Source organism: Elephantulus edwardii, unplaced genomic scaffold (genome assembly GCF_000299155.1).
Source record: "Elephantulus edwardii isolate Elephantulus edwardi_28Jun2011 unplaced genomic scaffold, EleEdw1.0 scaffold00010, whole genome shotgun sequence".
Lineage (NCBI taxonomy): Eukaryota > Metazoa > Chordata > Mammalia > Macroscelidea > Macroscelididae > Elephantulus > Elephantulus edwardii.
In genome coordinates this window covers 34,336,205-34,349,435 of record NW_006399760.1, presented here as the reverse complement: position 1 = coordinate 34,349,435, position 13,231 = coordinate 34,336,205, and the positions used below count along the sequence as shown (strand labels likewise).

At 36.4% G+C, this 13,231-nt stretch overlaps 1 protein-coding gene across 1 annotated transcript in view; it reads right to left on the bottom strand.

Annotated features, from left to right (window-relative positions):
- Positions 1-11,080, bottom strand: part of MARCH7 (membrane-associated ring finger (C3HC4) 7, E3 ubiquitin protein ligase) — a 33,259-nt gene extending 22,179 nt beyond the window's left edge. The window contains exon 1 of the mRNA XM_006880804.1: positions 10,928-11,080. Coding sequence (XP_006880866.1) covers positions 10,928-11,080 — 153 coding nt within the window. The remainder of the gene's footprint in view (positions 1-10,927) is intronic.
- Between the last annotated feature and the right edge of the window lie 2,151 nt (positions 11,081-13,231).

Genomic DNA, 13,231 nt, shown 5'->3' with positions numbered 1-13,231 from the left:
ACAGCATAGTAGGATTTGAAATCAGGAGTGAGATACCTCCTACCTTTCTTTTATTTTTAAGGAGTGCTTTGCTTATTCGGTGCCACTGTTGTAAAACAGGACTGACCTCGGGGATGGGGGGAGACTGAGAAAGATGGGTTCAATAATGTATGGGGCATTGAAACAGATGAGAGAGAAAACTGTTTAAAAGGGATATGTTATTAGGTATTTATGTCATGACAAGAGTCCAGAGCGAAGGCTACATAGTGGAGTGGACCTGGGGGGAGGGACTGTAAAACTGTTAAAGAATTTTTATCTTTTTAAGAGGGTAGTGTACTAGGGGGGAGGGTGGGAGGGGAGAAAAGTGCAACAGTGAATGCATGGAAATCCAAAGTCTTTGTAAATGCTCATGAAAATTAATAATAAATTAAAAAAAAATAAAAACAAAAACAAACCAACCGAACCAAAAAACAAAGGCAAAGACTCTTCTGTCACAGTACCTCAGAATTAAATAGGATGAATATATATTTGGATAAATTCAGTAATTTAACCTTATTTTTGATCTTTCATATCGGAGATATTTTGAACAGCTCATCTATAATCATGACTGGGAACAACTGAAGGAAGGAATTCTACCAGATTTACTATTTGTGCCACTGACTCTAGTATGATTCAAAGCAATACTATGAACAACAGATTTGAAGCCTGTCCTACCCTGTGCCATCCTCACAATCTGACACACTTGCACCAAATGCTGCAGTTATGGTATAAATCCATCTATCTATCTTCTTAAAGGTTTTCCTCTCTTTCATGGACTCTCCACCCTTCCAAGCATGAAATCCCTTTCCAAGGAAAAGACTTTATTGCAACAGGGTTAAAGTATGTGAGATGAAGCTGTCACCTTTGCCAACAAGGAACAATCTTGCTGCACTTTAACCAAGACCGATCTGTTCTTTTGGCAGTCAATGGATATTGAGCACTCTTCTCCAACCTATCACTCAAAAGGTATTAATTCTTCTGTCATCCTTATTCACTGTCCAGCTCTCACATACATAGAAAGGGACTGAAAAGACCAAGGCTTGTATCAGATACACCTCCGTTCTCAAAGTGACATCACTGCTCATCAGTAATTTGGAAAGCTGCCTGACTGTAGACTTTCCCAAAACAATCGGTATCCTGACCTCCTGACTTCTGGTACCAAGCTGATTATTGATGCAAGTGAGATGAAATTTCTGACAACGTCAATCCTTTCTCCATTTATCCTGATGTTCTTCCACTGTCATAGGGTTTTCAGAACTAGACAATGACTAAAGATGACTTAGGTTGTTTTGTTGTTTTCTGGTCTGTTTGGTTTTCTGTGGTGGTGTTATTTTTTTAACCCATGGTGTTGGAGACTACTAAATGTCCCAAGGTCTGCCAAAAGAACAGAGAGATTTGTCTTGGAAAAGATGTAGCCAGAGTGCTCCCTGGAGGCAAGAACAGTGAAGTGTTGTCTTGTATATTTGGGAATGGTGCTAGGAGAGGCTATTGCTCTGAGAAAGACATGCTTGGAAAAGTGGCAGGAGGGGAAGACCCTCAACAAAGTGGACTAAGACAATGACTGCAGCAATGGGCTTGTGTGTGAGAGATTGTGAGGTTGGTACAGGATAGCTTTAAGAGTTCAGCTCTGATGTTTATAGGGTTGCTGTAAGTTGTACTTGTCTCAACAGCATCTAACAACTATCATGATGCTGCTTATCGGTCCAGCAATAAGGATTTTTGTTTCCTTGACACTGATATCCTATCCATATTGATCAAGTGTTCAGGTTTTTTGTTCAAAGGGTCACTATGAATCCTTTACGCCTCAAAGGCACATAACAATACCACCACCAACATCAAGGGAGCTCTGTAGGTCTCATGGATAGAAAGTTATGCTACCAAGCCAAGGTGGCCGATTTTAATTTGCGACTCGCAGGTATGGTTTCAATTGTTTTTGGTCAAATAGTCTTCTAAGTGGTATAGCAGTGGTCCGTCCATTTGCTGTATAGAGATAACTTGTAATTGCTGTGATGCTAAACACTGTGACCCTGATGTGTCAAATATGGTAATGGTTACCCATGGTGGACCATGTCTGGTAGAGCTCCCTAATTAAAACAAGCTTGAAAGCAAGAGTGGCATCCATTTCTGAAACAGCTTGCCTCTGGAAACTGCCATGAATTTGGAAAAACGATGAAAGTTATACAAGTGTTCAGGTCTTTCGTTCACACGGTCTTGATGAGTCATCTACGACTCAATGACACTTAACAACAACATCCATATTGAAGAATACTGGTGTCTAATGGCTTAAAGGTACACTCACTAATCAACAAACTATTTTCAAGGCTCTCAACTCAAAAAGTAGACTATACATATAATCTCTGAGAAAATAATCTATTTCGGGTTTAAGGTTAAGATAATCTTATTCTGCTATCTTGAAATTCAATTCTATCATCATTTAAATAATTTCATTTTGAACAGTTAGGTTTTCTGTCAAATTTTGTAACAAATATATTACTTGGATTCATTTAACAATATAAAATCAATTCTCAGTCAGAATCATGTTTTATAAAATTGCTGTGAACACAGATCCAGTATTTTCAGCGAATATACAAACATCTTTCACTTTATTGTGCTTCTCTTAAAAATTATAGTTTGTGGTAACCTTGTCTAGTAAGTCCATCAGTTGTCATTTTTTTTCCACTTTGGGCCTGCATTGTATTTTGATAAATCAGGCAATATTTTAAGCTTTAATATGCACCATGAAACAAAAGATGTGTTTGAGTGTTGATCTGTTTTAGCGGTTTGGAGCCAAACTCCAAGGTGTAAGCTTATTTAGGGTCAGATTTCTGTTAGTCTCTCGTGATGATATTTTTAACATAGAAAAGACAAAGTTGGAGAAATTACTAAAAATTAACCACTTTAACAAACATTAACTAAACTCTTACTTTTGATGGAGTTGTAGGATGTGTAGCGGTACAGGGTATTATGTGGTTAAATCTCATGATCTTGGCTTATACCAAGAAAACCAAACAAAATCATGGCAAATTTGTTCTTCTATATAATCTATTTCTTATGAAAAATTTAATATTAAACAAATTCTTCCACTGTCTCTCGATCTGCTCAGCTTGTACAATCTGCTCACTGTAAAATCTGCTCAGCCTGAAGTTTCATTTCCTAGCAATATTACATTTTGCAATGTACTGACCAGCCAAGGTTTTAACATATTTATCATAAGTAATTTAACTTTATAGTTCTAAGACTTTTAACCTCATAACTGTAACTCATTACATTTTAAAGTGACTGTCTTCAAATGATGAGTTTAGCCACTTTTCCACAGTTTCATCACTACCTATGTTGTTGTTAGGTGCCATCGAGTTGAGCAAGACTCAGAGCAATCCTATGGACAAAAGATCTTCTATCTTGTGCCATCCTCTAACTTCCTGACACACAAGAACCTATTCCAGCAGCCACTGTGTCAATCCACCTGATTAAAGGTATTCTTCTTCCTCACCGACCCTCCACCCTACTTAATATCATGTCCCTCTCCAGGGAATGGCCTCTCCTATCAACATACCCAAAGTATGTGAGATGAAGCCTCATCATTCTTGTCTCTGAAGAGCACTCTGGCTGTACCCTCTCCAAGACAAATCTGTTTGTTCTCCTGGCCAACTGTGGGATATTCAGTGCTCTTCTCCAATACCACAGCTCAAAGGATTTTGTCATCCTTATTCACTGTACAGCTCTCAGATGGATACTAAGTATGGCCTGAATCAGATGCACCTCAGTTCTCAAACTGACATTAATACTCCTCAGTAATTTGGAGAGGTCCCTAACTGCAGATTTTCCCAGTGCAATGCTCCTATTTATTTCCTGACTGCTGGTACCAAGGGTGTTAATTGTGGATCCAAAAAAGATGAAGTTGTTGACAGTTTCAATCTTTTCTCCACCCATCATGATGTTGCCTCCTGATGTTGGAGAGGAGCAGTGACCATCCCAACATCACATGGATTGTCAAAAGAACAAACAACTATGTTTGTTGGTAAGGCAGAGGAAGACCCTCAACTAGGTGGATTGCCTGCCGCAATGAGTTCTACTGTGTCAGGTAGTGTAAGGATGGTACAGGATAGGACAGGGTTCCGATCTGCTGTTCACAGGGTACCTATGAATCATACTCGATGTGATGACACCTAACAACAACCAAACAACATACCAAAAACCTGTAATTTCCAGAAGAGAAACTTTTTTCTGCTTTAGAAGTTTAAACTTTTTATCAAATATTAATATGGAGGGAGGTGAAACTAGATGCAACATACACAGCAAATTTTCCCTTCTCTGTATTTAAGTCATGACACTCTCCTTCAAAGTATTTGTACCTGAAATCTTAAGTGTGCTTAATGCTTTAGTAGTACAGGTTTGAATCATCATAATGTAGGCAAAACCTTAATATTTCAAAATTATTAATAACTCTAGGGGCAAGTACATGTTATTAGGTTCTGACAAATTTATTATGATGAAAAGCAAGGGTAGCCAGCTATCTTTAAAAATGTCTCAACTACTGCATCTCAATATAGAAAAAAAAAAGAGAGACTTATGATTTATCACGTAACAAAATCTCATCTGCCCTCAAATTTCCCTTTTCATTCATGAGAATACAATGGGGACTATATAAAAGACGTGACAGCAGCATTCAGCTTTCCTATGTGACACACTGAGTATCTTAAATATTATGAACATTTTTTCCTACTTTCTTTCTCTAAGTGAACAATACACTGGCTTCAATGAAAACTATTCTAAATACTGTCTTTTTTAATCATGATTTTACTTTTGTAAATTGCCAAACCTTTCTAAACTGGTTGCAATTTATTATCAGCTATGTATGAGGGTTCAAATTTCCTCATATCCTTTTTAACACCTATCATTGTCTTTTTAAAATTTTTGTCATTCAAGTGAGTATGCTGAGGTATAGTTCTGATTTCCATTTCCTAAATGACTTTGATCATTATTCCATGTGGCTACTTGTCATCTATCATCTTTGAGATGGGAAATATTTACTCAAACATTTTAGCCTAATTTTAATTTTGTTCTCATCTTTATCCAGGTTTGGTAGTATTCAGAGTAAAGTCCTGGATTTTTCTTCTTCTTGTTTTTGTAATGTGAGCACTTTCTTAATTCCAATTTTTGGATTATTCATTCCTAGTGCACAAACCTACAATTAATTTTACATGCTGATCCTACATCCTCCAATCATGCTTAATGAGTATGTTAGAAATCTGTGGTGTTGTTGAACTCATCTTTATTTACTAAACTTCTATTTATATTCCTTAAATAAACTGATTATAGGAACTGCTAGATTTGTGATAGTCTTATAGTCTGCTTTTATTCACAAAAGGTTTTCAGAACATAGGCAATGAAATGTAATTACAAAATGAATGGAAAATTTCTTTTTATTTGATTTTCACAGAATTCTCTTTTTCCTACTCCCTACTAACCTCTGGTCTGGACTTTTGAAATAACATTTTTCACAAGTTACTTCCAACTTAAAAGGTTATCTAGTGAGTAAACTGTAGGGCATGTGGATTACATCTCAACAATGTTGCATTTAAAAAGAAGTATTTATGGCTGTAGTGTGTGTTATTTTGCCAGAAATTACTTTTCCCCTGAGGAATCCATTAATTTGCCCTGGTTTGCTACATTAGAGGGTTTGTTACTTTTATCCAGATTGATAAACATTTCCTAGGTTACCTGTAAACAATTTAATGCTTCAGTAATATTTGTCTTGTCTTGGGCTACAGCTTGGCCAATGACTGACTACTTTAAAAGATGTATTTTAAAAAATGCTTTCTTTATATTCAAACCGCCTTACAAAAGAAAATCTATAGCAATCACTGTAAGTGGTAGTAGTATCTAAACTCTTACTAAAAATTCCCTAGTAGTGCAACGGTTAAACACTTGGCTGCTAACTGTGGGAGAAATATGGAGTGGTTTGCTGAAAAGAATGCAGCCTAAATTATTTGTGGTAAAATTATGACTCTATGCTATGTGCTAGGCAATGTTATTCTGAATGCTTTTATTTCCCTCAATCATAAACATTTTCTGAGGAAGGACTATTATCAGCATCTTACAGATGAGGAAACAGAAATATAAGTCACTGGCCAAGAGTATATAGCTATTCGATAAATCATATTTCCGCTTGTGCAGCTTGATTCAAAGCTTATGCTTTTATTGATTTTGTGTTAAAATCTGTTTAAAAAATATAATCAAAACTATCAATCTTACATGGGGAAAAATGTGAATGTCAACTATTAATCTGTAAAATCAACAAGATGAAAGATAAAATAAGAATAGAAAAAAACCTCAAGTGGGTCCCACAAATGGTAAAGCATGGCAAAGATGACAATTTTTCTTTCTTGTCCTTATGGTTATTTATAGTTTAGATACACTTTTTCAAAATTTAAATGAAATTTATATTTTACACTAGTTTAGAGAAGATATACATTTAATCAGATTAGAAAGTAGTACGAACCAAGGAAACTCAATTACTAGTGAAAAGTAAATGCTAATTAAAACACAAATTGAATTTGAAATTAAAGAGAAAAAAGTTATAAAGATGACTTTAATGGTTAATTTGTGCTTCTATAACACATTACAAAGCAAACAATGGAAAAGTATTAAGACAATCCTTATTACGAATTGGGATTCAAATCGATGCTTCCTAAGTCACAGCAGACAAATTAAAACTGGAAGGGAACAGAAAGGGCTCTTAATATTGCAAAAGATAACAGAGAAGCCAAAGCAAAGGGAAGAAATTAAGGAGCTGAATAGAAGGTTTCAAAGGGCAGTGTGAGAAGACTAACATACTATAATGAAATGTGCTAAGAACTACAGTAAGAAAATCAAAGGGGCCAAACTTACATAGCATTTCTTAAGCTGAAGGAACTGAAGAACACACAAAACAAAAATCAAGCCTCAAAGCTGTAATACTTAAGGATGTTCTGGGCACAACAGTAAATGATCCACGAAGCATTTAAAGGAGATGGAAAGAGTAAAGAGAGTTGTTATACCAGAAGGAATTGGAAGACACAGAAGAATTTCATAAAACAAATGAACCAGAGCCTGTGGTGATGAAGGAAAAAGTACAAGTTGCTCTAAAGGAATTGGCAAAAAACAAAGCCCTAGGAAATGACGGCAAACCAATTGACATATTTCAACAAACAGATACTGCTCTGGATGTGCTCACCAAGTTGTGCCAAAAAATCTGGAGGTCAACCACCTGGCCAACTAACTGGAAGAGATCTGTATTTTTTCCATTCCAAAGAAAGGTGACTTCAAAGAACATGGAAATTATTGAACAGTATCTTTAATATTACATACAAGCAAGATTTTGCTGAAAATGATCCCAAAACAAATGGAATAGCACATCAACAGAGAACTGCTAGAAGTGTAGGCTGGATTTAGAAGAGGCTGTAGTACTAGGGATATTATAACTAATGTTAGATAGATCTCGGCTGAAAGCAGAGAGTACCAAAGCAATGACTATCTGTGTTCACTGACTATGCAAATGCATTTGACTATGTGGACCACAACAAACTGTGGCTAACTCTGAGAATAGGAGTATCAGAACACTTTATTGTGATTATGTGAAACCTATACTTGGACAGCACTTAACAATAACATCAGCTGGCCCAGTGGATAGAAGGAGATGCTACCAAGCCGAAGATGGGTGACTTTTAATCTGCGGTCCTTGGGCCTGTCTTTCATTATTTTTGTTCAGACATTGCTCTAGGTCATATAGCCCTGGTGTACAAGTTGCCGTGCAGAGGTAACTTGTGGTTGCTGTGAGGCTGAACACTGTGACACTGATGTGTCAAATGTGTTAATGGCTGGTTACCTAATGCGGACAGAGTGGGGTAGAGCTCCCCAATTAAAACAAACTTGGAAGGAGGACTGGCATCCACTTCCGTACTAGCTTGCCTCCGGAAACCCTATGAACCTAGAGAGAGGATGTGAGACACCCAAGCGTTGAGGACTCTTCTTCATAGGGGCGCTATGAGTTGCCTACAAATCAACAGCACTTAACAACACCACCACCACACTTGGACCAGGAGGCAGTTGTCAGACTAGAGTAAGGAAACAAGGCATGTTTCAGAATTGGGAAGGGTAATTACCAGAGATGTGTCCTATCTTCATACCTTTTCAATCTGCAGAACAGATTGTATGGGAGGCTGGGAGGGCCTGAAGTGTTTGCTGCAGAAGGTCAAGGACTGCAGCCTTAAATATAGATTGAAGGTCAACATTAAGAAAACAAAGGTTCCTACAAGCAGGCCAATCAGCATCATCCCGTAGATGATGAAGAGATAGAGACTGTTGACAGCCCTACAATCAACACTCTTGGTACCCGTAGCCAGGAAATTAAAAGACGAATTGCACTGGGGAAGATGGTGCTCAAGATACTTCTCCAAAGTACTGAAGAACAATGTCAGTCTGGAGACTAAGGCACACATGATTCAGGCCATGGTCTTCACAATTACTTGCTATGTGTCAGAAAGCTGGACCATGACTAGGGATAACAGAAGGAGAATTGATGCCTCTGAGCTATGGTGCTGGAGAAGAGTAGTGAATATACCATGGACTGCTGGGAGAACAAATAGATTTGTCCTGGAGGGGTGCTCCTTATAGGCATGGATTCTGAAGCTTCATCTGACATACTTTGGACATGTTGCAAAGAGGGATCAGTCCTTACAGAGGAACGTCATACTTGGGAGGGCATATGACAGGAAGACCCTTGATGAGACAGAATGTTTCAGTGACTGAGGTAATGGGGGTAGGTGTGTCAGAGACAGTAAGATTTGTACAGGATAGAGTAGGTATAGGGCTATTGTACATAGGGTTGTGCTGTGAGTTGCAAATGACTTAATGGCATATAACAACAAGGCAAAACTTAAATCTTACAAAAAAGGGCTGCATGCCTGTTACAGAGCAATCAAATTTCTTGAAAAATGGAGCTGAAACAATAGCGACCTACTTAAAGATGTTGACCAACAACTAAGCTTCAAAAGTAAGTCCTTTTCCATGTCCCAGCAAGAGACAAATCTATTATACTAGGCTCCTGAAAGGGCTAACTGTAACTGTTCTGAGTTCTCTAAAGTTCTGACCTGTAATATTTTCCCTACTCTGATAGTGTTCTCAAAAATTTCAATCTGGGGGGAGCTCTGGTGGCCTAGTGGCAAGAAGCTGTACTGCAATCCCAAAGGTACACGGTTCAAATCCACCAGATGCTCTGCCAGAGAAAGAGGGATAATTTCCTCCTGTACCAGTCAGATCTGATTTGACAGTACATGCACACGCACGCGCGCGCGCGCGCGCGCGCACACACACACACACACACACATTCTATATAAAAAAAAAAATTTCAATCTGGGAGCTCATGCTGTGCTAACTAAAATTAGGATATGTTACAATCCTTTGCTAGCTGGTCTAGATCCATTCAAAATTCTGATGTATCAATAAGACTGTAAGACATCAGTCTGATTTTTGGATATATGGAAGCATTTTCCAAATTCATTTTACTTTTTATTTACTTAAACATATTTTAAAATCTTACATCAAAAGGAACTTTACAATGTGAAGTTACCATTGCCACCTTTTAAGTGTGGTCATTTTATAATTGCTAAAATACAAAATTTTTTTAAAAAATATACTAGTCTCTACTTACCACAATGAAAAACAAGCCTTTTAAAATAATCTAGTACACCAAGAACAACATGAGGAAGAACAGTAAGAAAATATTTTAAATGAATGTGAAGGTTTTCTGATGAGACTTTTAGTATCTAAAAGATGATACTGTAATAATTATTATAAAAACAACTGCAAGAGTAACTTTTATATAGTATTTAATATATGTGAAACTATTTTTTAGGAAATATATTTAACTCTTAATAGGTAGGTATATGATACAGGAACCAGCAGTTAAGTAATGTGCCCACCTTCATTCAGTTAGTAAGTGGGGACAAGAGCAGAGGCTAGAAAAAAAATTTGTACCATTTATAGGCATAAATATTTAACCTACAATAGTTCTATGAAATGCAATATAGTCTAATTCCATACCTGTGGCATGTATATACAAGTTGAGCAACAAAATTTTAAAAATATGAATCAATATTCAATGCAAAACCAATTAAGTAGTTGTATGTCGAGGAACTGTGGAGAAATTAGTTACTTCAGAGATTCAGCTTGTAAATGAAATAATGTTGTTATTTTGACTTTTAGTCAATAATGCAAAGAATTTAAACTTAAAAATGAGTACTAATTAGTAGATCATGATTACAAATTAGACCCTGATTTATACAATTTAATGTTAAAGTCATGTTACAACATAACCATTTAAAAAACCAAAATACTGTTGGTCATAAGGAAAATAAACCATACAGCAGCTTATTAAAATTAACAATATTAGCTGACTGACAAAACCTTCACTTTCTCAATCAAAAGAAATTTATCTGAAAGATTTTAGGAATGTCTTCACAAAGATAAGTCATTACTCTTATATTTATCCACCATTAAATGAAAAATAATTAATATCAGATTCTCAAGGAAGAATAACAAAAATCATGATTTCATCACTGCTTTGTATTTATATGCAGAAAAAGTGTAAGATGAAATAAAAGGATGCAGTATTTGTTTCTCTTTTGCAACAACTGGTTAAGTAACTACATAAATGGATATATTGGAATAATTATTTTATACAAGGTCACAAGCACTTATGACCTTGACTCAAGCATAATCATGAAACTCAAAAGTTTATTAAAGTTTGATCTACAAAATGTCTTACTTGAAACAAGGTTACTTACTAAGTAATAAAAAACATGCAGATGTAAAGTTTGTTTTGAGGGGTAGGAAGCCTGTGAACACTTACTGCAAAGTAAGATGTTACCTGATATTCAGAATCCAGTCTAAATGAAGAGTCTCTTGAGTGATAGTTATCATTTAAACTACTTCCTCTGCTTCCAGACATCATTCTAGTACTTAAGGAGCTAGAAGGCTGAACAGTAATTCTTCTTGGGATTCTTGAAGGCTTCGAATCCATTCTTACGGTTTCCTGTGAAATGCAAATTTCAAATGAGTGCCTTTTGAGGAAAAAAAAGGCAAACCTTCAATTCTAATCCCTTTAATCATAGCTCAAATCAAGAATTTGTCACACAAATTAATAAACTGTATCTGGCTCTTAAAGTGGTGAAATTATCATCACGTTGCTTCTACAAGGCAGAGGTCTAAAATCCAACCAAAGTTCCCCACTGCTCATAAATGAAACAAAAATTTTTAAAGAGATAGAAACTTGGACATATGTTGTCAATCTTGGGCTTTTTCTTTTATGAATTTTCTCTCTAAACAAAAATCTTAAGAGAAATCTGCTCCTGATTCCCTTGCTAGTCTTCACTACTATATCAGTGTCAGTGTCCAATATGCATACTCTGCACACTAGCTATACATCTTTCTCATCCTCCCCAACATAACATACAAATTCTTGGATGATGTAAACAGTTTGTGCTGAATAGATTAGTATTTTGAATCCAATAAGCATCATTAAGAAGACCTGGCAATCTTCCATAAAGAGATCAGGCAAGAAAACACATGAGGTAGGTAGTTGTTAAGGTAGAAATCAACTTGATGGCAATGAGCACTCCATATAGTCCCAGGTTGTAGGAGAAAGAAGGCAAATAAAACAAAACACTTAAAAGAAACCAGACCAACCCACACCCATCCAAAAAAACCCCACAAAACCAAAATATACCCAGCTAACACTAAGCAAAATGTTGAAGGTTCAAGTCCAAACTGAGGTTCCTGTGAAGAAAGGTCTGGCAATCTAATTTGGATAAGTGACCTATAAAAACCTCTATGAATCACAGTTCTAATTAATACATGTGAGGTTGTCATTGGTCTGGATCAACTCAATGGCTACTAGTTTCAACACAATGTGCTTTTATGAATGCTTCTGTGTGCTTGGACAGTCTATAATACCATCTACCCCATTAATTCTGGTTATTTCCTAAACACACTCCTTTTCTGTGTGTTTCTATTTTGCATGTATATTTTTACTAAAACACCATTATCATATTTTGTAAACTGTTTACCTTTCTGTATCTGCCCTTCTTTTGGGTGGAACCATTTTAAGTACAGTTGATCTCTGCCACAGAACAAACCGCACACTTTTAACTACTTTTTATATCTTAGTAGGGTGGAGGGACAGAGTAGGAGGGGAAGGCCCTCTATGAGGTGGACTGATTCAGTGATTGGGGTAACTGGGATGCGTGTATCAGAGACAGTGTGATTGACACAGAACAGAGTTTAGGGCTGTTGTACATAGATACGGTCGCTATGATTAGATGTGACTTGATGGCACATAACAACATGTTTCCAATAAATTATGCTTAAGATTACGGGTAATATTTTCAACTCCAAAGATAGATTAAACTTATGAAGACACTGATAAAAGGGAATAATGGAAATTTTAAAATATACAGGAAAAAAGGTATATAGAGAGAAATGTATCCCACTTATATTGGAACCAAAAATTAAATTAGGACTTACACTGATTATGCCAAGAGTTTGTAAACAGCTTTTAAAGTGGTTCCTCTAATAGTCAAACACTAAGGATTTACAGGCATGCAATACAACAGGGCTTCCTGTAGCTGGTTTGACCCACAGGTAAGCATTTTCAATTTAGGTACACTCAATTAGAATTTACATTTTAGCAAGGACTGTAGGAATCTCATTAATTCCTAGTACACAAGAAAGATCTCCAATATGTAAGACCCAAACCACCAGCCAAAACAAGAGAACCTATAAAAGCTATACCATCCAAAGTCACTGTTATAAAGGAAGATATTCATGCTGCACTGAAGGCACTGGCACAAAATAAGGCATCAGGAATTGACGCAAAACCCACTGATAAATTCCAACAAACAGATGTGGCCCCGGATGCACTCACCAAGTTGTGCCAAGAAATCTGGAGGACAGTTACCTGAAGAGATTCATATTTATTCCCATTCCTAAAAAAGTACTGATTCAACAGAATACGGAAATTATCAATGTCAATATCATATACAAGCAAAATCTTGAAGATTTTTTTTAAGGCTGTAACAGTTTATCAACAGAGAACCATCAGAAATTCAAGCTGAATTTAAAAGAGGCTGTGGCACCAGGCATATCACTCCTGGTATCAAGGTTATCTGTGTTT